We start from the raw sequence: 24,358 nt of genomic DNA on the forward strand, positions 1-24,358 counted from the left end.
AGTATTTCTCAAAATGTGGTCCACTTGCATCAGAAATACCAGGCACGTTTATTTTGTAAAAAGTCTTAAGCAGCTATTTTTATAATAGTCCAAACTGGAAACAATGTCAACATACATCAACTGGTGAACGCCTATGATATATTCATACAATGGAATACTTCTAAGCACTAAAATGGACAGAACTACTGTTACATTAACATGGTTGAATCTCTCAGATATTATTTTGAGCAAAAGAAGCCAGACACAGAAGAATACATATTGCATGGTTTTATCTATTTTAAGTCTCAGAACAGGCAATATTGATTTGTGACTATCAGACAAAACAAATTAATGAAATTAGAGTAGTGATCACCTCTGAGTGGGAAGTGGGAAGGACTGACTGAAAAGAGGCATAAGGGAACAGGCTGGCATGATAGAAATGTTCTGTATCTTGATTGGGGTGTAGGATACATGAATGCATGCATCTGTCAAAACATCAAACTGTACACCCAAAACCTATGCATTTTTATTTGAAAATTATACCTCAATTTAAAAAAGAGATGGCAGAAATCATGCAGATTTGGCCTGCCTTCCAGGCTGGATACTTAAATTGGCTTTCTCAAACTCTATCTCCTATATGGAGAAGTTGGAAAGCGGAGAACATATTTCCTTGGTATCCTCAGAGCTAGGCTTCTGGGTGTGAATTGGTTCTGCCACTTAGGTGCATTCATGAGAGATCTGGAAAGTGGAAAGAAGGCAATTCCACTTTGCTATCTTTCCATGGAGCTTCAGGTCAATAAATGGGCTCTGACAAGTGGGAGTGCTGGCAGGGGCCAGACTCCACACTCCACTGTTGGTGGGAGGCAGTGACAACAGTGACAGCCTAACAGACAACAGGGGCAGACTGACAGGTCAGCAGACATCTTCATCTCAGCTGCAGTGGAATGACCTTGACACCAAAAGCCAAGTGGCTTCCTCTCCTTCAGCCCTTTCAATGATTTTGTAAGCACCTCATTCCTTGTTCTAAATCTCCTTCTGCTGGATATATCATTGGACTAGATGTAAGAATCCATGAAAGCCTAGGTGTGTGGTGCAAATACACGCTTCTCTTGAAAAATGTCAACCAAGCTCATTCTTTCCTGCCTAACTTGCCATGGCTTGTGCTATTGCCACCAGGTGAAGCCAAACATGCTGCCTTAGCGACAGATCTCTGAACTAGAGACTGGTAAAGGAGCCAAAGGGCACCAGACCTGGGCTGGGCAGAAGGGAGGCCAAATGCCCTAAAGTAGTTTGGCTGGATCTCAGCCAACCTTGCCCAACAGCCTTCTCACGTGGTCTCTCACATCAGCTCTTAGCCTGCTACAGTCCCTTCTCCATGGGGACTTTGAAATCTTTTAAGTTTGCAAATCAGATCATATCACTTCCCTCCAATGGCTTCTCCTTGTATTTGGGATTAAATTGTAGGCCCTTGAAAAGCTTAACCAACAAGGCCCCTGTGATCTGGTGTGCACCTGGTTTTCTGGCCTAATCTCACACTACTCTTTCCCTCACAACCATGCCTCAGATTAAGGTGGGTTCCCTACTGTATTTCCCCTTGTACTTTTTCCTTGGAACCACTTTCACAATTGTAATTGAATAATTTATAATTACTTAATATGCCGCTCCCACACTAGATGTAAGCTCAATTAGAGCAACATTTGTGTATCTCGTTCATTATTGTATCTCTGGTCCCTAGCTCAGTGCCTGGCACATAGCAGGTACTCAATGAATTTTTATAAATGAAGAAATGAACTAATACATGCTCATACCGTTATTGGAAAAGCATCAGCCAGGGCAACCTTAGGTCTTTGTGGAGGTGCATTCAGCTCAGGACCAATGTGCCTATTTAAATCTGCAGGTTGACAATGCTCAAGATAAAAAAATAAGATCCTGGCAGTTGTGATGGGCAGATGGCAGAGTCCAGAGGTCCTGGGGCCACTGGGCTGAGAGATTAGATTCAGGTGCAGTTTTTGTCTTAGCCTCAGAGTAAGACCAGAAACTAGTCCTATTGGTTCTCAGCTTCCTTGTCCACCCTTGCAGGTACCGTGTCTGGTAGTTGTCACCCACACCTCAGGAGGCTGCTGCTAAGAGGACTACGTGAGACATTAGGCACCACAGGGTTTGAAAAAAATTAACCAGTTTCTGGTGGCACGCTTTATGGCTATAAGTACCCATTTAAAAAGAACAGATTCAAAAAAATCAAATAAACTGTACTCTTTGTGTGATTGTACCTTTTAAAGGATTTTAATTTACAAGGAAATAGAAGCACCCACAGTTTCCACCCAAAGCAAAGTCAGTGCTTATCACAGCTTAGAGGGTCCCAGAAAATTCCCTTACCTCTTCTGAAGCTCCTCAGAAGCACACTTTCCTCCTAGAGAAAAGGTAGAGGTAGAGGCTCCCTTTTTCTTGTTTTTCTCTTCTCATTCTTTATGGTTTTCCTGAAAAATATTCATCACACACCTACCATTGAAGCATTTTGCTGAACACAGGATATTACGTAGTCTTAGTTCCTATAGCACCTGTAACTCAAGGGCAGGCACCCACTGAAAAAATTACACAGAACTTCCTAACAAATTATTCAATGACAAAAGAAGGACTGAACAGAAGTACTATGAAAACATAAAACAGGGTAGGAACTGACCAGGTTTGAGAGGTCAAGAGAATATCCATCTGCAAGTCATGGCTGAGCAGAGTTTTGAAAGACGGGTAGGAATCAAGTAAGCCAAGGGTCGGATGTGAGAGGGGCAGGCAGAAGGGACAGCAAGAGCAAGGACTCTGAAGAAGCAAAGGCAAGTTTCCTGTTTGCCATTGTTTTGTGTGCATCTTTGGTTTTATTTGCTGTTCTCGCTTTTCTCTATGGACTAGAATGATGGGACTTATTAAGCCTAAACATGATGTTGTAGAAAAACTTGGAATGCAAGTTCTGGGACCTGCGCACTAGTCATGATCTAGCCAAAACATTATCTGGCTTCTGTGTGTATGTATGACATCTTGAGTCTTTAACCTTTTGGGGCTTCCATTTCTTCATCTGCAAAATGAGTCTTAGAATAAATGATCTTTAGGATGATTCTAGGGACCTCGTATACTCTTCGAAGATTAACTGACATATGTTGGGAATTTACTGGCCCTTCTTCCTCTGTGTATACCATGTTTCTAGGGTATGACCTCCCCTCCCCCAACCCCCAGAGCATAATTGATTGGTTTGAGGGTGGGAATTGACTCAAGCTGAGCCAATCAGATTTTATTCCTTGGGAATTTTAAACTAGGCTAGCTCCTGGAATGAAGGAGATAAAAACTGGGAGGTTGTAGGGAAACCACTTTCTTCCCACTGGGTAGACTAAGCAAAGGAAGGAGGACTTCAGAGAGAGAAAAATGAAATATATTGGCAGAATGAAGCTGCCTCGGCCCTGGCCCTAAGGCCAGCTGTATGCCTGCCCTTACATTCCACAAGACACCTCTATATCCTTTTAATAAATTCCCTTTTTCCTTTAAGCTAGCTTGAATTATACAGTGGATTGTAGCAGGTATTGTGTTTGTCTAACAATGTGTTTCCCCCCCCCCGCCTTTGGATTTCCCTGGGGAATTCCTCCCCCAATTTTCATGAGGTTCCAGTAGGATAAACCATCATGGATACTCCCCTCAAGGGTAAGCACATGATCTAGGGTGGCCAGTCAAGGCACCCTATCTGCCTGACCACAATGATTGGTTGGTGTATGGGCACATGACCCAAGGAAGGCCAATAAATGTCTTCCCCAGGATTGATACAGGGAGTTGGAAAGAGAAATTCTTTCTGCTGAGGTGGCTAAACTGAGATGATGTGCATTTGGGACTCAGCCACCATTTTACCTTCTTTGTGAAGAGGCCCTGTCTGCAGAATGACACCCAGCAGAAACAAGCCAAACCCAAGAGATGAAGGGAGAGAGAGAGAGAGAGAGAGAGAGAGAGAGAGAGAGAGAGAGAGAGAGAGAGAGGGACCTCTGAAACATTGAACCTTAGACTCTATCCTGACTGAAACCAGATCCATTCCTAGATTTTCTGGTCATGTAAGTTAACATATTTATTTCTTTGTTTAAGCCAACTAGAATCGGGTTTCCATCACTTGCAATCCAAACAGTCCTGACCCATATAAGTTCATTTCTATTAACTTGCCTCCAAAATCCTAATTAAAGGAGCAATATAAGCAAATACAAGGTTTTATGAAGTCTTGGAGTTTAGAAAACTGTCCCTATAGAATTAAAAAGACCATTATTTTGGCAGGGGCTCCCAACCCCATAACTCCTTCCAGTCCACTTGCTGCAGATCCAACAGCCTTTGGTTTCTGTTATGGGTTGAACTGTGTTCTCCCCCAACAACCCCCCCCAAAAAAAAGATATGTTGAAGTCCTACTCCAGTACCTCAGAATGTGACCTTATCTGGCATTACAGTCACTGAAGATGTAATCGGTTAAGATGTGGTCACACTGCAGTAGGGTGGGCCCCGAATCCATTAAGACTGGTGCCCTTATAAGAAGATGGCCATGTGAAGACAGAAACCAGAGAGCATGACATGTGAAGATGCCTCGAGGATTGGAGTGATGCATCTACAAGCTGAGGAATGCCTAGGGCCACCAGAGCTAGGAGAGAGGCATGGAACGGATTTTCCCCTCAGAACTCTCAGAAGTAACCAAATCTGCCAATAAGATTGGTTATTGGTTGGCAATAAGTTTCTGTTATTTTAAGCCACCTAATTTGTGCTACTTTGTTGCAGCAGCCCTAGGAAACTAAGCCAGTCCCCAAACCATGACACACTGTTTGGGTGATGGTCGCAGGTACAGAAGGTGCTGCACTCGCTGCCTCCCATCAAGGATGTAATTTTATTTAGGTCAGAACAACTGTCCTTAGACCACCTTCCTATTCCACTACTCCCCTCTCAGTTTCTTTTTGCTCTAGGGAAACTGAAAGGCTAGATGAAAATTCTGATAGGGTGGCCTAGGTTCATCTCCAGGGGAACTGGGTTCAGAGCCCAGTTTTGAGGGACGCAAGCATCTGCGGAAGAGGGCGTTTATTGACTGGCTGCAAGGTGGGAATACAGAGAGGATGAGAACCACGTGCCTTGGCAGAGCCAGCAGTGAGCCAGGCACCCACAACAGCTGGCACCCAAGGCCCCATTCCCAGACTTTGTCTGGGCAGTGTGTCTGGTAACCATCCTGGAGAACATGGGGCTTGTCCTTCTCTATTCCCAACAGCCAGCCCCACACTCCAACACTACCTCCCAGGGCACAAGAAAGGGAGAGGAGTGGAAGGCTAGACAAGAAGTGAAGCAAGTACGAATCCTGGCATCTCTGTTTCTAGGAGAGACAAACAGAGAGAAGACCCAGCTTGACTGCCTGTTCTCCACAGCAAACTAACGGAAGATGGAGATGAAAGGCACCATGCTGAGAGCCACGTGGCTCTACTGGAGGTGGAGTCTTAGAGAGCTGGAGAGAGATTCAGAAGATGAACTGGTATCAAAATACTTCTCCTCTAGAGGTTTTCTTCTGAAAAGACAATAATCTCCTCCCTCATTTGCTAAGTCCTCACTCTATAAGTTGAGAGGACCCCCTGTCCTGGACACTATGGGCCCTTCCAGCTAATTGTGGGAGCAGCTGTTGAGTGCATTTTCAAGCCTCATCAAAGGGTGGGAGCATGGAGGGGAGAGAGTGGGAAGCCACTTTCCTACTGAAAGAGAATAACCTAAAGAACAACAAGGAGCAAGTTGTGGCTTTAGAAAAAAAAAAACTCCTCCTAGGAGATGTCAGATACTTGATTCCCAGCAACAGCTCCATTAAATTGTCATCTATTGATTTAGTATTCAAGTGAGGTCAGCTCTAAGGAGTAGATAAAGCTATTCTTGTCCTTTAATCCAGATGGGTTTTGGTGACTGAGACCCCATAGGCAGTAAGTGAGTACAGGTCAGGCTTCTCTGCACAATGCAGAGAATGTCTCTTCCAGGCACTGTCAGTGACCAGCAGCCTCTTCTCTCTTTCCCTCACCCCACCCCAGACCTGTCCATGACTCAGGGGCCCTGTCCAGCCCGTACTCTTCTCTTCACTCACCTGTGAGCCCAACCTGAGCCCTCAGCTTTTAGAAATCTCTGGGTGTAGGGATGAAAGCGCTATGGGAGAGGATCACACCACACCAAGTTCTTCACCAGCTTGAGAAAGGCTGGGGTCTCCAAGGCCACCAGAGATGGTTCTTCAATGGAGATTGTCTTGGGGAGCAGATATAAAATCCTGGATCTGGGATTTTTTTTTTTTTTTTTGCATTGCTTTCAGTTTTGGATATACCACTTAAAAGTGTGTCAAATCTTGAAGGTGGAATGATCCTTAAAGACAACCCACTCCCACACCATGCCATGCACCAGTGTAGGCCCAGTGAAAATTTAATCCCCCAAGGGGCACAGTAGCAGTTTGATCAGCTGCTCTGTCCCCAGCTTGCTTTCAGACTCCTGTGCCCCACCCCCACCCATCTGGGCATCTCCTTCTAGTGCCCACCCCAAGAAAATTTAGAGTTTCACTTTACTCCAGGTACATCTCTTTTGTGTTTTGCTAAAGGGTTTGCTTACAGTTGATAAGACGAAACTGGAAAGAAAAAAATGACTCAGTTTTATCCCCCTTTGCCATCTCTTTCTTTCCTGTAGACTCTATAAGAAAAAACTCAGTGGTCCAGAATTACCAGCATCCTTAGATGTACAAGTGATTCAAAAGGATACATCCATGGCCACTGCCAGTCTGGCCTCTGCAGGTTTCACTTGGTACAAGAGAAGGATGAGGTAAAGGTGGGGATAGAACCAGGCCCTTTTTGAGAAGCAATCAGCAGAGGGAGAGAAGAGCAAGAAGGAAAGTCCCAAATATAGCTGGAGCCACCAGACACTCAGGCAATGGCGTGAAGGGCACCCCTGCTTATGTAAATGAACAGGATCTTCCCAAAGTAATCATCTGTGAAGGTGAGACCCTTATTTAAACAGAGAAGCTCTGTGTTATAAATATTTAGGAAACCTTCTGTTGCCTATAGGATTTACACTTTATTATGCTAGATGTCGGATGTCCTCAGCAATGGCAAATCTTTATCATTTCAGGACACATATGAGGACAGGAACAAGTCTAAAGTCATTGGGAGTAAAGCCTTACCAAGAAGCTGGGCAAATTCCCCTTTAGGTAAAAATCTGCGTGTGGCTGGCTTAGCAATTATCTTTCTCTTATACCTTGTAAATTGCCCAGAAGGGAGGAGGCCAGGCTGGTGGGGCAATGATCATCATCATGCCCACCAGCCAAGAGGGTCTTGACAGTGTTAGGTCCAGTGGACCAAGTACATTTCCTAGCAGGGTCACTGCCACAGAAAGTCCTTATCCTTTGAAGACCTTCACTGTTCTGGGTCTGTGACAGACTCATGTTTGGGTCCCGAGTCTTCTCTCCAACCCCCAGGTCCCACCCAGTTCCCATCAGAGGTACTTTGCCAGTTTTCCTCAAACATTGTGCTCAGGGCCAAACGGGATTCCCCCAGATGTCCTACTATGGCTTGGTGCCTCCTCCTAAATCACTTTGACAACAGAGAAGAGATAAAGAAAAAAGTGAAAGTCCCCTCCCCAATCTTACAAGCCTAGGCTACTCCTAGTAACACCTAGTATGTTTCCTCCCACATGGTTTCTGTTGGGGGACTCCTTTAACTAAATCAATGCACATATTTTGAATGATAGAGTCCACTGCAGTGAGCACACTGACCCACCCATTGCAGAGCCTTAAGTAGGCTGCGATTACCTCAGGCCTGGATGGCTTAATTTCTAAGTCTGTATATCTCTTCAAACAGCTACAGCCCACACCAACCTCAGGTCCTAGCAGAACCCAGGTGGGTTGTGGGACAAAGGAGGCTATTCTGCTGGGCTGCCCAAGTGGCAGAGCCAGCGGTGCTTGCTAGTTCCAGCAGGCAATGGTCTAGGGCCAGGATCTGATCTAAACTGTGCCCAGTCCTGGCTGAGTCCCTCTGCTCTCCAACTTCCTCACCTGGTAAAGACAGAGGTGGAATAAGAGGAAGCTAGTTGGTAAGATGCCCAGGGAACTAATCTATAATGTAATGGAATAGAGAAAATTGTATTTTTTAACATCTTTATTGGAATATAATTGCTTTACAATGGTGTGTTAGTTTCTGCCTTACAACAAAGTGAATCAGTTATATATATACATATGTTCCCATATCTCTTCCCTCTTGCGTCTCCCTCCCTCCCACCCTCCCTATCCCAGCCCTCTAGGTGGTCACAAAGCACTGAGCTGATCTCCCTGTGCTATGCGGCTGCTTCCCACTAGCCATCCACCCTACGTTTGGTAGTGTATACATGTCCATGCCACTCTCTCACTTCGTCACAGTTTACCCTTCCCGCTCCCCATATCCTCAAGTCCATGCTCTAGTAGATCTGTGTTTTATTCCCATCCTACCCCTAGCCTCTTCATGACATGTTTTTTCTTAGATTCCAAATATATGTTTTAGCATACGGTATTTGTTTTTCTCCTTCTGACTCACTTCACTCTGTATGAGAGACTCCAGGTCCATCCACCCCACTACAAATAACTCAGTTTCATTTCTTTTTATGGCTGAGTAATATTCCATTGTATATATGTGCCCCATCTTCTTTATCCATTCATCTGTTGATGGACACTTAGGTTGCTTCCATGTCCTGGCTATTGTAAATAGAGCTGCAATGAACAGATGATACAAATAGATGGAGAGATATACCATGTTCTTGGATTGGAAGAATCAACATTGTGAAAATGACTCTACTACCCAAAGCAATCTACAGATTCAATGCAATCCCTATCAAACTACCACCGGCATTTTTTACAGAGCTAGAACAAAAAATTTCACAATTTCTATGGAAACACAGAAGACCCCGAATAGCCAAAACAATCTTGAGAACGAAAAATGGAGCTGGAGGAATCAGGCTCCCTGACTTCAGACTATACTACAAAGCTACAGTAATCAAGACAGTATGGTACTGGCACAAAAACAGAAATACAGATCAATGGAACAGGATAGAAAGCCCAGAGATAAACCCACACACATATGGTCACCTTATCTTTGATAAAGGAGGCAAGAATATACATTGGACAAAAGACAGCCTCTTCAATAAGTGGTGCTGGGAAAACTGGACAGCTACCTGTAAAAGTATGAAATTAGAACACTCCCTAACACCATACACAAAAATAAACTCAAAACGGGTTAAAGACCTAAATGTAAGGCTATCAAACTCTTAGAGGAAAACTTAGGCAGAACACTCTATGACATAAATCACAGCAAGATCCTTTTTGACCCACCTCCTAGAGAAATGGAAATAAAAACAAAAATAAACAAACGGGACCTAATGAAACTTAAAAGCTTTTGCACAGCAAAGGATACCATAAACAAGACCAAAAGACAACCCTCAGAATGGGAGAAAATAGTTGCAAATGAAGCAACTGACAAAGGAGAAAATTGTATTGATCAGCACTCTGCTTAGGGAGCACCCTGAATGTTTAAAGGAATATACCAAAAAGCTTCTGGGTGTTAAAGGGGACAGAAGAACGTTTCTATAGTGCATATTTGCCTTGGCCTGCCAAGTATCCATCTTCTTGTCTTTTGGCACCAGAAGCAATACTTTCCTTGGGGAATCACCTCCCCCACTCTCAGTGCAAATGGTATGGGAGCTTGACTCCCACATGGCTTGATGCCATCTGGCTGTAGGAATTGGCATCTGACCCAGGAGTGGCCAATAAGAGCAGCAAATCCCCCTGGTTATATATAGTAAGTGATTTCTGGTTGGGCAAGTGACCCAAGTCAATTCCATGATGATCAACTCTTTGGGGACACTGCTGGGAACTGTTAGGGAGATTCTTTCTGTTGGGGCTGCTGAAAGGATAGGACATAAGCAAAGAACTGACAGCCTCTTGCCACAGTCAGTGAGAAGACCCTGATGGAGAATGAAATAAGGGGAAAAAGAACAGAGATATGGAGCTAAAGTGATGGGTTTTGATGACATCATTCAAGCCCATGGATCCAGCTATGCCCAAAGTGAGATACTTCCCTGGACTTTACCTTTAAATGATCAACACATTCCCATTTTTTTCCTAACCCTATTTGTTTTCAGTCCCTTATGCTAAAAAAAAAAAAAAAAATCCTGAAAATCCTGACTAATATAACTTCCAAGGGGAATGCTTGGGCTGCAAAGATGATAAAGCAGGGCTTTAGTTTTGCTGAGATGTTTAAAAAACTGGGATGCTACCTCTAGCATTCTGCTTTTCTAACCTTTCTTCACAGGAGTTATTTCTGTTATCACTTCAACTCTAAATCTGGACAAATATTTAAGAATACCGATTTGAAAGGGCATAGAGGTATGACCTGCTAGAGACACATGTATGTCATGGTTTGGAGCTAATGGAACCAAAAGCTTTGTGTTCATGTTCCAGTTTCTCCACTAACCATGTGAACTTGATTAATAAGTCTCATAGCGTCTTTAAACCTAAATATATGTTCCTGTGAGGATGAAATGAGATAACGTTCGTGGAAGTGTTTTGAAATCCATAAAGGAGTGACAATTGTGAGTCAAGGAAATCTGAACACTTGCCACCTTGGAAGGCTGCTACTTTGTGGAAGAAAACATTCTGAGGGAAGAAAGCAACACTTTCTTCATCTCGAAGCAAGGAGGCTGAGCTTGGAAACATTTTAGTATCAGCAGATTGTGATGCCAAATGGAACTTCATCTCTTTGAATGATTATTGAGAATAGCTGAATAACTGAACTGACCTCCAGTCTTCCCTCTGCCTCTCTCTCCTAACCTACTCCTCCCCCAGACACAAGCAGACAGCCAAGGTTTGTGTCAAGAAGTTCAAACATTCCAAAACATTCCAGAACAATCACATGACCAAGATAGGTAACCAACAGGAGACTACTACTGGGCAGAAAATAATTACATACAACAGTCATTCCACCCTTTTCAAGAAAGTATGAGGGCCTCTTTTAAACATCTAAAATTTTCACAGACAGACCTGTTTCTAAAAGATAGAATTTGTTGATTGAGAAAGCACTTCATGGAGTAAGTATGAATTCAGTGTTGCTTTAACATGAATTTGTAAATTATTCATAATAGCAGTAGTTCTTAACATTTGGTAAAGGAGTCGCACAAGAGTATTAGGAATTTGGTGTTCAGTCCCCTCAGTTCAGGGGCAAACAGATGAGACAAGTAGGACAGCCCCTGAGGGACTGACCCCTGCTGTTCTCCCAGCAGCCCTCCCTGTTGTACCAAGGCTGTTTTCTTGTTAGTGTTAATTAAGGCACTCCCCACTCACGCCCTCCATCAGAGGTTTGGCTGTTTTCCAACTCCCACTTGCACTCTTCTTCCTCTCAGGTGGGTGAACAGTTCAAGTTTGCTTTGTTCTTTCCTAACCTGGATCATGTTCAGGGCTGACTGAACCTTTGCTGCTATTTCACCTTCCGAACTCCCAAAAGACAAACCTCAGAACTGCAGATAGTACCCACTCAGGTTGTCAAGAGCTGCAAAAGCTTTTCCTTGATGTACAGCAACAACAGCTTTAAAAAGCACCCACTTAAGTTCTACATTTTAAAGACACTCGGAGTCTCCAGGCAGGCTCTTTCCTGGAAAGCCCGTCAGCAGAGGAGCAGGGCCGGTAGGGGCTTGTTTTAAGTGCAATGTATCTTTTAAAATGCCGATTTAAAAAGCCCAATTCCTCTCCCCATTCCCAGGTTCACTGCCTTGAGGGCCCTGTCTTCACATCTTGGTGACAGCTGCTGACAAATGGTGCCCAGGTCAGAGTTCTGAAAATCCACATGTTTGGGGGCTCAGGCTTGGCCTAACAGTATGGCCAACCTTTTCTCCGTGGTGCTCCCTTCCCAAGGGTTTCTCCCTATTACCAAGACTTGGGCTAAGCCTCCAGAAGGCTCTGGCCCTCTCCCTGAACCCCCAAGTCAGTAGAACTTCTACACACATCTTCTGACCCCTTCTTGCTGAGAGCTCAAGTGGGTTCTACTAACATGTTAAGGTTCTGAGCCAAGAAGGAAAGAACAGTCAGTGTGACTCTCAAGAAACTGGAGACACTGTAATTTATCACATGACACACAAAAAAATCCCAGTCTAACCACATACCTGACCACTGTAATTCCCAGAAGCCCAGACAAGAAGGAAAGATGGTATGGGACTGGGTGGAGCTAGCGATCTGGAGCTCCTGTGTGCGCATGTTGGTGCTGTAAGGTGGGGAAAGGGTTAGTCACCAGGTTCCCTACAACTGCTTGGCTTCTTACAAATACTCCCGTCAACAATGGAAGAGTTTATACTTTCCTAAAAAATCCTACTAGAGCAAGTACCCCCAAAGTATGATCTGCAGAATAAGGGCACTACATGTAATACTTGTGTGGGGGGCGAGTAGGGTATGTAAAGGTCTATGTTCAAGTCAGTTTGAAAAGCAGTAGGCTAAAGGAAGAATTTCAGGTACAGGACTTCTCAGAGCTTCTGCTATGTTAGTGCACGTTGTGACCTCCAAACCTGGGCTAGAGATTACAGAACTGTCTACACCTCTACTAAGTGCTTTTCAGGGAAAGCATCCCATGATGATAGTGTACCACAGAACATGCTCTGGGAAGCACTACAGCAGATCTAATGTGATCTAATTTAGAGGTGAAGCATAGTGCTCTGACCCAGAATCCTGACGAGAAGCAAGGTACAAGTAAGCCACTTAGGTAGCATCATGAGCAGGCCTTGGACTTGAGATTCCTCTCCATCTGTGGCACTTCCTTTCACAGGCCCCAGCCACATCACAGGTAAGTTGCTTATGTGTGCGTGTGTGTGTGTGTGTGTGTGTGTGTGTTTAAGGGAAGGTACAGAGGTGTCGGACAAAGGAGATGCTTGATGCTTATTTGCCTTGGAGCTGATGGAAGATCACAGGAGTTGTACCTGAGATTCTTAATATAAGTAAACATATACATACATAGAAACAGGTATATAACTATGAAAACAAAATAGTGCAAATTATTTGAAAATAATAGAAATACTTATCATGCCCCCATCCTAATTCCTGTCATCCCTTGTATATGTCTTCAGTGCTCTTCCAGGGGTAGCTTTTTACGTCATTGTTGTTGTCATCATTTTAATTCTTGTATTCCTGGCAATGGAAAAAAAGTCCCGATCTTCCTCCCCACTCCTGAATCTGTCTTTCCAGAGGCTGAGACAGACAGAACCACGATCAATGGACATTGCACAGGGACCCCTCTTTCCTTTAGGCTGGCCCTTACCTTTCCTCCTGGTCCACAACCCACTTGGTGCTCCGACACCCAACTGGTCACTGCCATTTCTCCTCCCTCTGTGTTATCACCCTTCTAGCCCACTGGCTAAAATAATAAACTTTTGCCCAGTGTCCATATTAACTTTGGCCTTCTGGATACAATAGTCTTGCCTTTGTCAGGCAACATGTGTTGAACTGAATTCATCCTTGTCCACCCAATTCTATACCATAATCCTGGAAGATTTTGGATGGTGAAAGATGGTGGTGGGCAGGCAGTATTGTAGGATATCCTTTCAAGAGTATTCAGGGAATTAGGTTATGTAGTCTATAGTGGACAACTTCATTTCTGCCTTCCCAGTGTACATTCACTTCTTTGTAAAAGCATTCAGATTTTCCTTTGGGAATCACTTTTCCTGCTCCTCTCAATCCACACAATTTGCGTGAGGCCGACATCCCTACCACTCCAGGGATGGGAAGAGGACCCAGATCTGGTCAATCAAAGCATTCTGGAGTCAACAGAGGGAGACACAATTCTGGGGGATTTCTAAAAAAAATATTGGGTAGAGAGAATCTGTCTGCGAGGGTTGCTGAGAAAATTGAATATTAAAGAGAATGCCTGCTGGAGAAGGGAGAGACACCGAAAACAGAACTGGGAGATGGGAGACAGTTGAATTCTGACGACAAGCAGTTGCTTACATGGTAGTCATAGGCTACACTGTGGCCTGATGACACTGGAGCTCCTCAGTTTGGTTTGGCAGACACAGTAGCTCTAGGCTGACAGCCCTGAGGCCACCTGCCTGCTCACTTCACCCTGACTAGATGGGTCCTGTTGGAACATGAACTTCACAGAGATGCCTGTAGACCTCTTTTCAACTCTGTAACATCTGTCATGGGGCAGTTTGACCTCAACCCATGTACAAGTGCTATATCTTGCCTCTGGTCTTCTGGCTGAGTCCATCCAAGTACCAGAAGTAAAGGTAAACCCTATGACTCATGGAGACATTAACCTGTTAGGTAAAAGACTGCTTTGAATCCTCATCAGGGGGTTAACAGCTAAAAGGAATCCATTTAATACATAACCACTACATTTAATAAATCCTGTCGATACCAGGGTGGATGGCAGCTATTTCCTATTTTACAAATGAGGCAGAGGATCTGCCTGATGCCATGTGTCTACCAAACAGTTAAGATGCAAACATAGGTCTCATTCCTAATCCTGTGTTACTTCTGCAGTGAAACTCAAGAAACCAAAATCTTTCCTCACAAATGACTGAATTCATCTTTTTTTTAAATAAAGGCTTTCAAAAATAACTTTAAAATCATAGCCACACCAAACTTCAAAAGATCAATCTGTTCCACACCATAATAGGTTAACACAGAGGAGAATTAAGCAACAACTGAGTGTGTGAAGTGTGAAGACAGGGGAGGCACCCAGGGGTGCATGAGAACATATAGTGGGGGGGTGGGGGCCCGTCGGGGCGGGTCCCTCAGGAACTGCTGAGGCACTAAGATTGCAGAGGTGGCTCTGGGAGGGGGGCTAAGCTAAAACCGCTTATGCGGTTTTACTTTCTAGGCCTCTTATGACAGCGTCGCCAAACCGCACGTATTAAAATGTAGCCACATGCCAAATTTCTGAAAGGCTCTTTATAATTTTGCCTTTTAAATTGCTCGGTTGACCAGCAACCCATTTAATACATGATTAGCAATGATTCCTTGCAATCATTGCATATGCTTGGGAATACTTGTGAAGAAACTCTCAACTATACTGTTCTCAATGTTTTAAGTTTGGAAATGTTTCATTTTGTGGATATTTAATTATTTTTTCTGTTTTTTCTGTAATTTGGAGCCATTTTTTTTTTTTTTTTTTTTTTTTGCAAGCCTTTCCATTGGTTCTTCAAAACTTACAGATCTTAGGCACGATGGCTTTAATTGCCTAACGGGTAAAAGAGCAGAGAGGTGGAAACAGAGCACGGAGAGAGAATGTAGGAAGTATGGGAGCCAAGTACACTCAGCATTTAAAACCGCCTGAGGTCAGTTGTCATGATCTGAAATTGGATCCCTGCAAGCAGCAAGCCAGGCACCATTTCAAAATATGCAATCCCCACCAATAACTTCCCTTGAAGACTATAAAGAGATGTCTTCAGGAATGTCCTACCATCCACAGACGCAGCAGGAACAGGAAGCTGCCTCTGCCATTCCCCTTCCTTTGGGGCAGCATCTACTCCCAAGACAAGACCAGTTACCCAAACAGCCACCGATGAGTCTGGCAGCAGGCCCAGTACCCTCACGGCTGTGGTGACAGGGTATTCACAGAGTAGACACATGAAGTTGCCATTGCTGGGCAATGTTGGTCATTGCTGGGCTTGTTCATTTAAGTTGGTCTCTAATTTCTAGAAATTCACCTGCCGTCATCAGTTTGAATATATGATTTCCCAAATCACGGCAGAAATTATTAACAAATTAATCAGTCTGAAATTTTTGAAGTAAAGCTCTTTAAGAGGGTTGGGAATAGGGAAGAAACACACGAATAAAGAGTGTCCTGAGACCTCAGAAACATCTTCATGTTTAAAATAAAAATACTCACGCCAACTAACCTATCTGCCACCCCAAGTGAACAAATATAATGATGGGGGAGGAGTGGAGGAGGCAATGATGCCCATCTTTCTGGTTTTGGGGGCACCATCTCACACATCCACCCCGATTTCCCAGAGGAAACCAAGTGTGGGGAGGTGAATTATTTATCCCATTACAACTGGTTAGTAGCTGAACTGGGCCAGAAAACAAGCTAGGCTACTTAGCTCATGAGATCAGCATCACCTCCCCTGCAGACTCAACAGAAGGGTGTCAGCAGAGTAGGATCCACATCCAGAGCCACCAGTATCAGAAGAACCAGGAAGACAGGAAGTGGCCCATGTGTCAAAATAACTCTGCCCTGGTCCATCCACAGGTGCTGACCCAAGGCCTGTGCCTTGGGGATGGGGTCAGGCTATCTGACTGTTAAGGGCCAAATGAGACATGGAATTAGAGGAGCCCCAGACGCAGGTGGCCCCTGACAAAATGACAGTTTTTATTTGCTTGGGTAAAGGAGTGATTTGGCTTGGCCTCTGTAAGATGCCAAGCACGGATAAATTGTCCCACTCAAATGGCTTCTTTCTTTTTTAGTGTTTATTTATTTATTTATTTGGCTGCGCTGGGTCTTAGTTGCAGCATGCAGGATCTTCACTTGTGGCATGCGGGATCTTCAGTTGCAGCATGTGGGATCTTGTTCCCTGACCAGGGATTGAACCCAGACCCCCTGCATTGGGAGTGCGGAGACTTAGCCACTGGACCACCAGGGAAGTCCCTCACATGGCTTCTTAGACCTAGCCAGCTAGAGTACAGAAAGACCCAGCTTGCCTACTGACATTCCTATTAACTATTAGTCACTTCTAAAGAACAGGCCAGGTGGTCTAAACATGGAAACTCTGACTAAACGCAAGTTACTTCCCCCCTATTCTGGAGTCAGGTGAGGAACAACAGAGGTCCAGGCTGGGCACACAGGCTGCGGTGCTGCTTTCCCATTCACCACAGACTGGCTAAAATTGCCCACCAGCACATCCACACGTCTCCAGCAAAACACCAACAGGTAAAGTCAGTGGAACGCCACATTCTAATCCTCCCACCGTGACCAATACCCTGGAAAAATCCACTTCTGCACCCTGCCTTGGTCCCCTCACTTCACCCAGGTGAATCCCACCCCCATCTTGGGCATGGTTAAAACTGAAGCAGTCCCTTAGTTTCCTGGTGTTTCCTTTTCTCTACCTACCTTCAATTTTGTCCACTTCCACAGGCCTCCTCTACTCCAATCTGCTACTTCCTTCCCTGCCTTTTAACACCCTCAACACTTCCACTCAGTCACCACGAAACTAACTGCCAGCACTGGCCTCACCTAGGAGCCTGCAAACACAAAAGACCTAGCAGAATGGCCACCTCACGATCTTTCATTGTAGCATGACAGTGAGGACAGGCACCACGGTGCAACCTAAGTTTTGGGGCTTTTTGGTTGGGTCTGTAATCAGTGATGTCCTTCACCACTTTTTATCAGAAAAGATAAGACATACAAACAAACCACGAGGTTCAGCTGCCCTCGGAGGGCAATCTGGATGTCAGCAGTGCCTCCAACTGCTCTTTCCCCATCGGCACGTCATGTTGCAATACCCCAGCTTCCCCCTACCCTTATCAACTGTCTTGATGAAGATGGTAGATGATCATGATGGAGGGACGCTGGCTGGTGTTCACAGAGAAGGACGGTGAAAGACAGAAGCAGGGCCTGGTACATGACAGGAAGGCAAAGGCTGTGATTCTGCCATGAGCCCCAAATATGCCTTTAAAAAAAAAAAAAATCACTAGTCTCGCTGAATTCAGAGTGGTCTGTCTCTGTCAGCAGAGAGGAGTAGACAGGTCAAGATAGAAAGCCAAGCCCCAAATGCTGGAATCTCCCATCAAACTGCACCGGGGGTAGCTGAACCAATCAGGACCTAAGCTAAGAATAAGGCAGAGAATGAAGGAGTGGAATATCACTAAGATGTACCAGCAACTTCTGCCCAAGGAGTGCAATTGCTTCTCTTGGGCACCTGAGAAGGGGCTGGCAATAGGCTGTTTAAATAAATATTAAATTTGTCCTCCTATTGGCAATAGCATCACCACTACCACTCCAGAAGCAGCTGTGCCAGATGAGGGCTGGGACACTTCCGTGTTTACAGCAGAGAGGGGCACATGTCCCTTCTACTGCTTGCAATGATCTGCCTGGAGTCCACATGCCACCCTAAACTGACCAACAGTACCATTTCCAGAGCTTGTCCTGAGGGACAGGAAGCCCCTGCAGGACACAGCCAAAGCTCCATGGTCCCTTAGTTCTGTATCTGAGCATGGGCAGATTTGGATTCAAACGTCAGCAGCAGTAAATAAAACTGCAGTATGTGTGGCAGGCAGAATTCTCAGATGTCCAACAGTCCTGGGTCCTGGCTATTCAAACACTAATCTAGGTACTGCTGTAATCAGATGACCTTAAGGTAAGGAGATTACCCTGGTATCACAAGAAGTCAGATTCAAGCATGACGAAGATTCAATGCCACAGAAGGATTCAGTGCATTGTTGTTGGCTTAAAGATGGAGGGAACCAAGTTGCAAGGAATGCAGGCAGGCTCTATAAGCTAATTGTCCCCAGCTGACAGCCAGAAACAGGGACCCCAGTCCCACCACCTGAATTCTGCCAACAACCTGAATGCAGTTGGAAGCATATTCTTGCCCAGAGCCCAGCCTGGCTAACACCTTGACATCAGCCTTCTGAGGCCCTAGCCAGAGAACCCAAGCGAACCTACCAAGACCTCTGACCTACACAACTGTGAGATGATAAATGGTATTCTTTTATGTTGATAAGTCTATGGTAATTTGTTACGCAGCAACAGAAATCTAACACACTACGTAGAGCTCTCAGTAAGTAGAGAGCCACAGTTCAAAATGGCCTGACCTCCTTCAGTGTTGGCCCTTCACCTCCGCATCCTCCCACACCCCCAGACATGAGAGCACAGACTCCTTCTGGACCCCTCTTACTGAAAAAGAAAAGGGTAGCAAGAGAACTGGGGAGGTAAAGACTTTTCCTTACTTCAAAAGCCCACCCTAGGTGGAAAACACCATTTAGAATCGTAATAGAAAGAAATCAGATATTTCCCCTTCTACCATTTCTGACCCCTTACACACACCACACGTAGCCTCTATTAGTGGCAGACGAAACCACCACAGGTCCTGAGTGTTCCTGCACATTCTTGCTGGGGAGGCCTTTACCACGACACTTTCTCATCATGTGCTCATAGCAAGCAATCTTGAGGGGTGAAGTAATGTCCCCATCTGGAACAAAGAGCAGGCTTGCTGTACGAGGTGGAGTGCCCAAGTGTGCATGTTCCTTGGCTCTGATGTAAACCCCGGCATGCATGGAATCTACCTGCAGCCCCTACACATCACCAGTATGAGACTTGGGGAGAAAGAAACCAATACAAACATGAAGCTCATGCTGCTTGCTGTGCTCTGAGTAATAAAGTTCTTTGTCTCTGACCTGAGATATCCATTTCTTCTGCTAGCATCCATGAAACAGTAATAATCTAACTTATTAGCTTGCAAGTAGGGTGAAATTCTAGACTCTGACACTATTACACTTAGATCTTTTATTTATTTATTTTGTGTGGGGTACGCGGGCCTCTCACTGTTGTGGCCTCTCCCATTGAGGAGCACAGGCTCCAGACACGCAGGCTCAGTGGCCATGGCTCACGGGCCCAGCCGCTCCGCGGCATGTGGGATCTTCCCAGACCGGGGCACGAACCCGTGTCCCCTGTATCGGCAGGCGGATTCTCAACCACTGCGCCACCAGGGAAGCCCCACTTAGATCTTTAAAATCAGGAGATCTACTATTTTTACATTATCAATTTCAAAAGAACAAAATACCCTTTTTAAATTTTTCTTGTGGAGATAATAAAATCTCCATCACTGGACTATTGTGGGAATAAAATGAGAAAACACATAGCACACCTGAGATACAGAAAACATCCAATAACTTTAGTTAGATCCCTGCTCTCCCTAGTCACTCATCCTCCCCAAAATCCACATACAGTGAACCAGATGGGGAGCAGTATGTCTCCAAGATAGCAGTCCACTCAGAAGACAAGGGATAAAATAGTCTACTACACCAATTTCTGACATTTGCATAACACTGCACTACTCATAAAGGGCTTCCACCCATATTATCTCATTTAATCCCTACATAGAAACCAAGGTTCAGAGAGGTCATTCCTTGCAGAACGAACGAACAGTAACTCCACAGGTCTGGAAAAATAGCCATATGACAGAAACGTGGGGATGTGGGCCGAGGAAGCATTGCTGAAATGCAGTTGTGATGTTGTTCTAGCAGCACGACTGTATCCTGAAGGCACACTCTTCATCCAGGTAAGCCAAGGGAGCTCCCATCATGACTAGGCCTCCTGAGGAGTGTCTGCCTTGGAGAAATGGCTAGAAACCACAAGATAGAGAAATGTCTTTTATTCGGATATCCTGAGGGTTTCTAAATGGAAAATTTTATAAGTCCTTAATATAAGAGGCCATCCTGTCCTGGATGAACTTGGTCCCTTTGGTTCCTTGGAAGCTTCTGCTGTGTCTAGAGGCCTTGGGGCCTTTCATCTTGTGACAGTGTCACTTGAGGGTCTTGCTGAGGTTGGAGAAGCCAATGCCAACACAAGTCATCAGCACTTTATCCCCTCCCTTGAGTTCTTCACCACATGGCTTGGTTTCAATTTTAAACATAATCTGGAAAAAGCTCTTCAAATGCCGCAAAAATTCTATCCTAAAAAATAAAAATAAAAATTTAAAAAAGGGAGGGAGAAATGAAAGAGGAATTCGGTTTTTAAAAAATTCTTCTCCAGCCTAGAACTGAAGCTTTTAATTTCCCAGCAGATCAGGAGGAATAACTGAAATTAAGAACTTCTATCAATCCTGATTAAAGAGCATTTATTTACAGCCTGCCACATTCCAAAGATGATTTTAAACAGCTTGCAGCAATGCACACAACATAAGACAAATTAAATAAAGAAAAAGGTTAGTGGTTAGTCCTACACATGCATTAGAATGGACATGAATATGGCATTAATCTTCAAGAGGCTCATGCAGAGAGAGAAACACATGCTTTAATGAGTCACAGTATCATGAGATTAAAATCAAGCAGAGTGACTGCTGCTGATGCTGAAAGAGAGAAGTCTCTCTCCATTGTTCAATCCCGACAGCCCTTTCATTCATTCAACAAGTATTTATTGAGTGCCTACTATGTGCCAGGCACTGTTCTTCATGCTGGAGATATTGCAGTCAACCAAAAATCCCTTCTCTCATGAAGCTTTCAATCTAATCCTTGAAATATATATATACTTCCTCCATAGTCAGAAATTTAAATAAAGTAAACAAGGCAGATGAGAAGGAAATGTAGGTATAAAATAATTGTGTGTATATGGCAGAAGGCAATACTAAATAAGGTGGCCAGAGAAGTGCTCACAGTAAACATGCAGAGGAGATTCAAGGGGCTCTTTCTAGTCATCTCCCTTAAGACAGAGCGATGCCTTCACCCCAAGAGTACCTTGGGAACAGCAATTCCGTGGAAGGACCATGGTACTGGTCTGGCCTAGCAGATTCAGCATCAACCCAGCTTGAATGACGATAGGACTCACCTGGAGAGTTCATTTAACAAGCAGATTCCTGAAGGTTTCAATCAACTGGCAACTGGTGGAGAGGAAGTGTCCACGTGGAAGAGCCCAGAATCACAGGCCCCCTCCTCACCCCTTACCAGGCCATGTCTCCCCAGGGCACAGGGGCCAGAATCCTCCCTGGTGATTCTTACCAGTCCAGTTTGCGAAACACTGGTTTAGTTAAGAACAGGTGATCTGCACATCTTTAATGAAGTAGTTCAGCAACCTGTGTTGTGCTGCCTCCCAATCAAACCATCCAAACAGTTCTCACCCAGAATGTAAATGGAATCACCCAAGGAGCTTTCAAAATACTTATCCTGACATGCAGATCAATGGAACAGAATTGAGAGTCAAGAAATAAGCCCACATACTCGTGGTCAACTGATTTTCAAAAAGGTACCAAGATAATTCAAAGAGGAAAGAATAATCTCAACAAATGGTGTTGTAACAACTTCACACGCAAAAGAATGAAGCTGGACCCTTTCCTCACATCACACACAAAAATTAACTCAAAACGGATCAAAGACCTACATGGAAGAGATAAAGCTATGAATCTCACAGAAGAAAACACAGGAGTAAATCTTCATGATCTTGGGTTAAGCAATGATTTCTTAGATACAGCATCAAAAGCAGAGTGATAGGGCTTCCCTGGTGGCACAGTGGCTGAGAATCTGCCTGCTAATGCAGGGGACACAGATTCGAGCCCTGGTCTGGGAGGATCCCACATGGTGCGGAGCAACTAGGCCCGTGAGCCACAACTGCTGAGCCTGTGCGTCTGGAGCCTGTGCTCCGTGACAAGAGAGGCCGCGATGAAGAGTGGCCCCCGCTTGCCGCAACTAGAGAAGGCCCTCACACAGAAACCAAGACCCAACACAGCAAATAATTAAGGTTTCTTTCAAAAAAAAAAAAAAAACAATTAGAAAAAAAAAGCAGAGTGATAAAAGAAAAAATGGATTAACTGAACTTCATCAAAATTAAAATCTTTTCTGAACACTATCAAGAAAGTGGAAAGACAACCCCCAGAATGGTAGAAAATATCTGCAAATCATTTATCTGATAAGGGTCTGGTATCTGGAACATATAAAGAACTCATACAACTCAATAATAAAAAAAACAAATAACCTAATTTTAAAATGAGCAAAGGATCTGAATAGACATTTCTCTAAAGAAGATATGCACATAGTAATAACCTCATGAAACGATACTCAACATCATTAGTTACTAGGGAAATGCAAATCAAAACCAACAGAAAGGCTACAATCAAAAAAAAAAAAGATAATTGGCTTCCCTGGTGGCACAGTGGTTGAGAGTCCGCCTGTCGATGCAGGGGATACAGGTTCGTGCCCCGGTCCGGGAGGATCCCGCATGTCGCAGAGCGGCTGGGCCCATGAGCCGTGGCCACTAAGCCTGCACATCCAGGGCCTGTGCTACGTGGCAGGAGTGGCCACAACAGTGAGAGGCCCACGTACCGCAAAATAAATAAATAAATAAATAAAAGATAACAAGAGTGTGGGTGAGGATGTGGAGAAATTGGAACCCTCAAACACTGCTGGTAGAATGTAAAATGGTACCACCACTGTGGAAAACAGTCTGGCAATTCCTCAAAATGTTAAACAAGCAGTTAGTTACCATATGATCCAGCAAGTCCACCCTAAGGTATATACACAAGAAAAATGAAAACATACATCCACACAAAAACTTGTACACAAATGTTCATAAGAGCACTATTCATAATAGTCAAAAAGTACAAACAACTCAAATGGCCATCAATTGACGAATGGATAAACAAAAGATGGTTTATCTGTACAATGGAATATTATTCAGCCATAAAAAGGAATGAAGTACTAATACATGCTACAATATGGATGAACCCTGAAAACATTCTAAGTGAAACAAAGCCAGTCACAAAGAACCGCATAATGTTTGAGTCTGTATGAATTGGACAGAACAGGCAAATCTATTATAGTGACAGAAAGCAGATTAGGAGGTGCCTAGGGCTGGGGGGAGTGAGAGGAATCAGGAACAACTGTGAATGGGCAAAAGAGTTTCTTTCCGGGGTTGTGGAAATGTTCTAAAATTAGACTGTGGTTACATTTACACAACTTTGTGAATATACTAAAAACCCACTGAATTGTACACACTTTAAATAGGTAAACTGTGTGGTATGTGAATTATATCTCAATAAAGTTGCTTAAAATAACTATTTAAAAAAAAACAACAACAACAACAAAAAAGAAGGGCTTCCCTGGTGGCGCAGTGGTTGAGAATCCGCCTGCCGATGCAGGGGACACGGGTTCATGCCCCGGTCCGGGAAGATCCCACATGCCGCGGAGCGGCTGGGCCCGTGAGCCGTGGCCGCTGGGCCTGCGCGTCCGGAGCCTGTGCTCCACAAAGGGAGAGGCCACAACAGTGAGAGGCCCGCATACTCCAAAAAAAAAAAAAAAGAAAAAAGAAAAAACTATTTTATTTGTGAAGTTTAAAAAAAAAAAAAAGAACTGATACATGGCTCCTGTCCTCACACAGTATATACCAAACTAAGTATAAAGACTACCGCAACACATTTTCCACACTCTCCTGTCCCTTTATCCTAGTTAATCTTGTCAAAGGAGGAAAAGGCAAAAAGGGGAAAAGAAAGTCTGAACAATTCCGCATCCTGTCTGCCTGAGATGGGCTAAGAGATGGAACAGTAACTAGCCTGGACAGTAGGAGTCCCGGTGATGGCTGCATGCTCACAGAAAAATTCCTCACTTCTTTGCTCCCTCTTCCACCTTGGATTGTGCTATTTCATCTCCATCTTTAAAATAACA

General features: G+C 44.3%; 1 protein-coding gene across 2 annotated transcripts in view; it reads right to left on the reverse strand.

The window, feature by feature from the left end:
* Positions 1-19,860: 19,860 nt before the first annotated feature.
* RCL1 (RNA terminal phosphate cyclase like 1) overlaps positions 19,861-24,358 on the reverse strand; it is a 64,930-nt gene continuing 60,432 nt past the window's right edge. For both annotated transcript variants that reach the window (XM_059071902.2, XM_059071907.2), the window contains one exon: positions 19,861-20,662. In XM_059071902.2, the coding sequence (XP_058927885.1) occupies positions 20,512-20,662 (151 nt within the window). In that variant the 3' untranslated portion in view covers positions 19,861-20,511. The remainder of the gene's footprint in view (positions 20,663-24,358) is intronic.

Source organism: Kogia breviceps, chromosome 8 (genome assembly GCF_026419965.1).
Source record: "Kogia breviceps isolate mKogBre1 chromosome 8, mKogBre1 haplotype 1, whole genome shotgun sequence".
NCBI lineage: Eukaryota > Metazoa > Chordata > Mammalia > Artiodactyla > Physeteridae > Kogia > Kogia breviceps.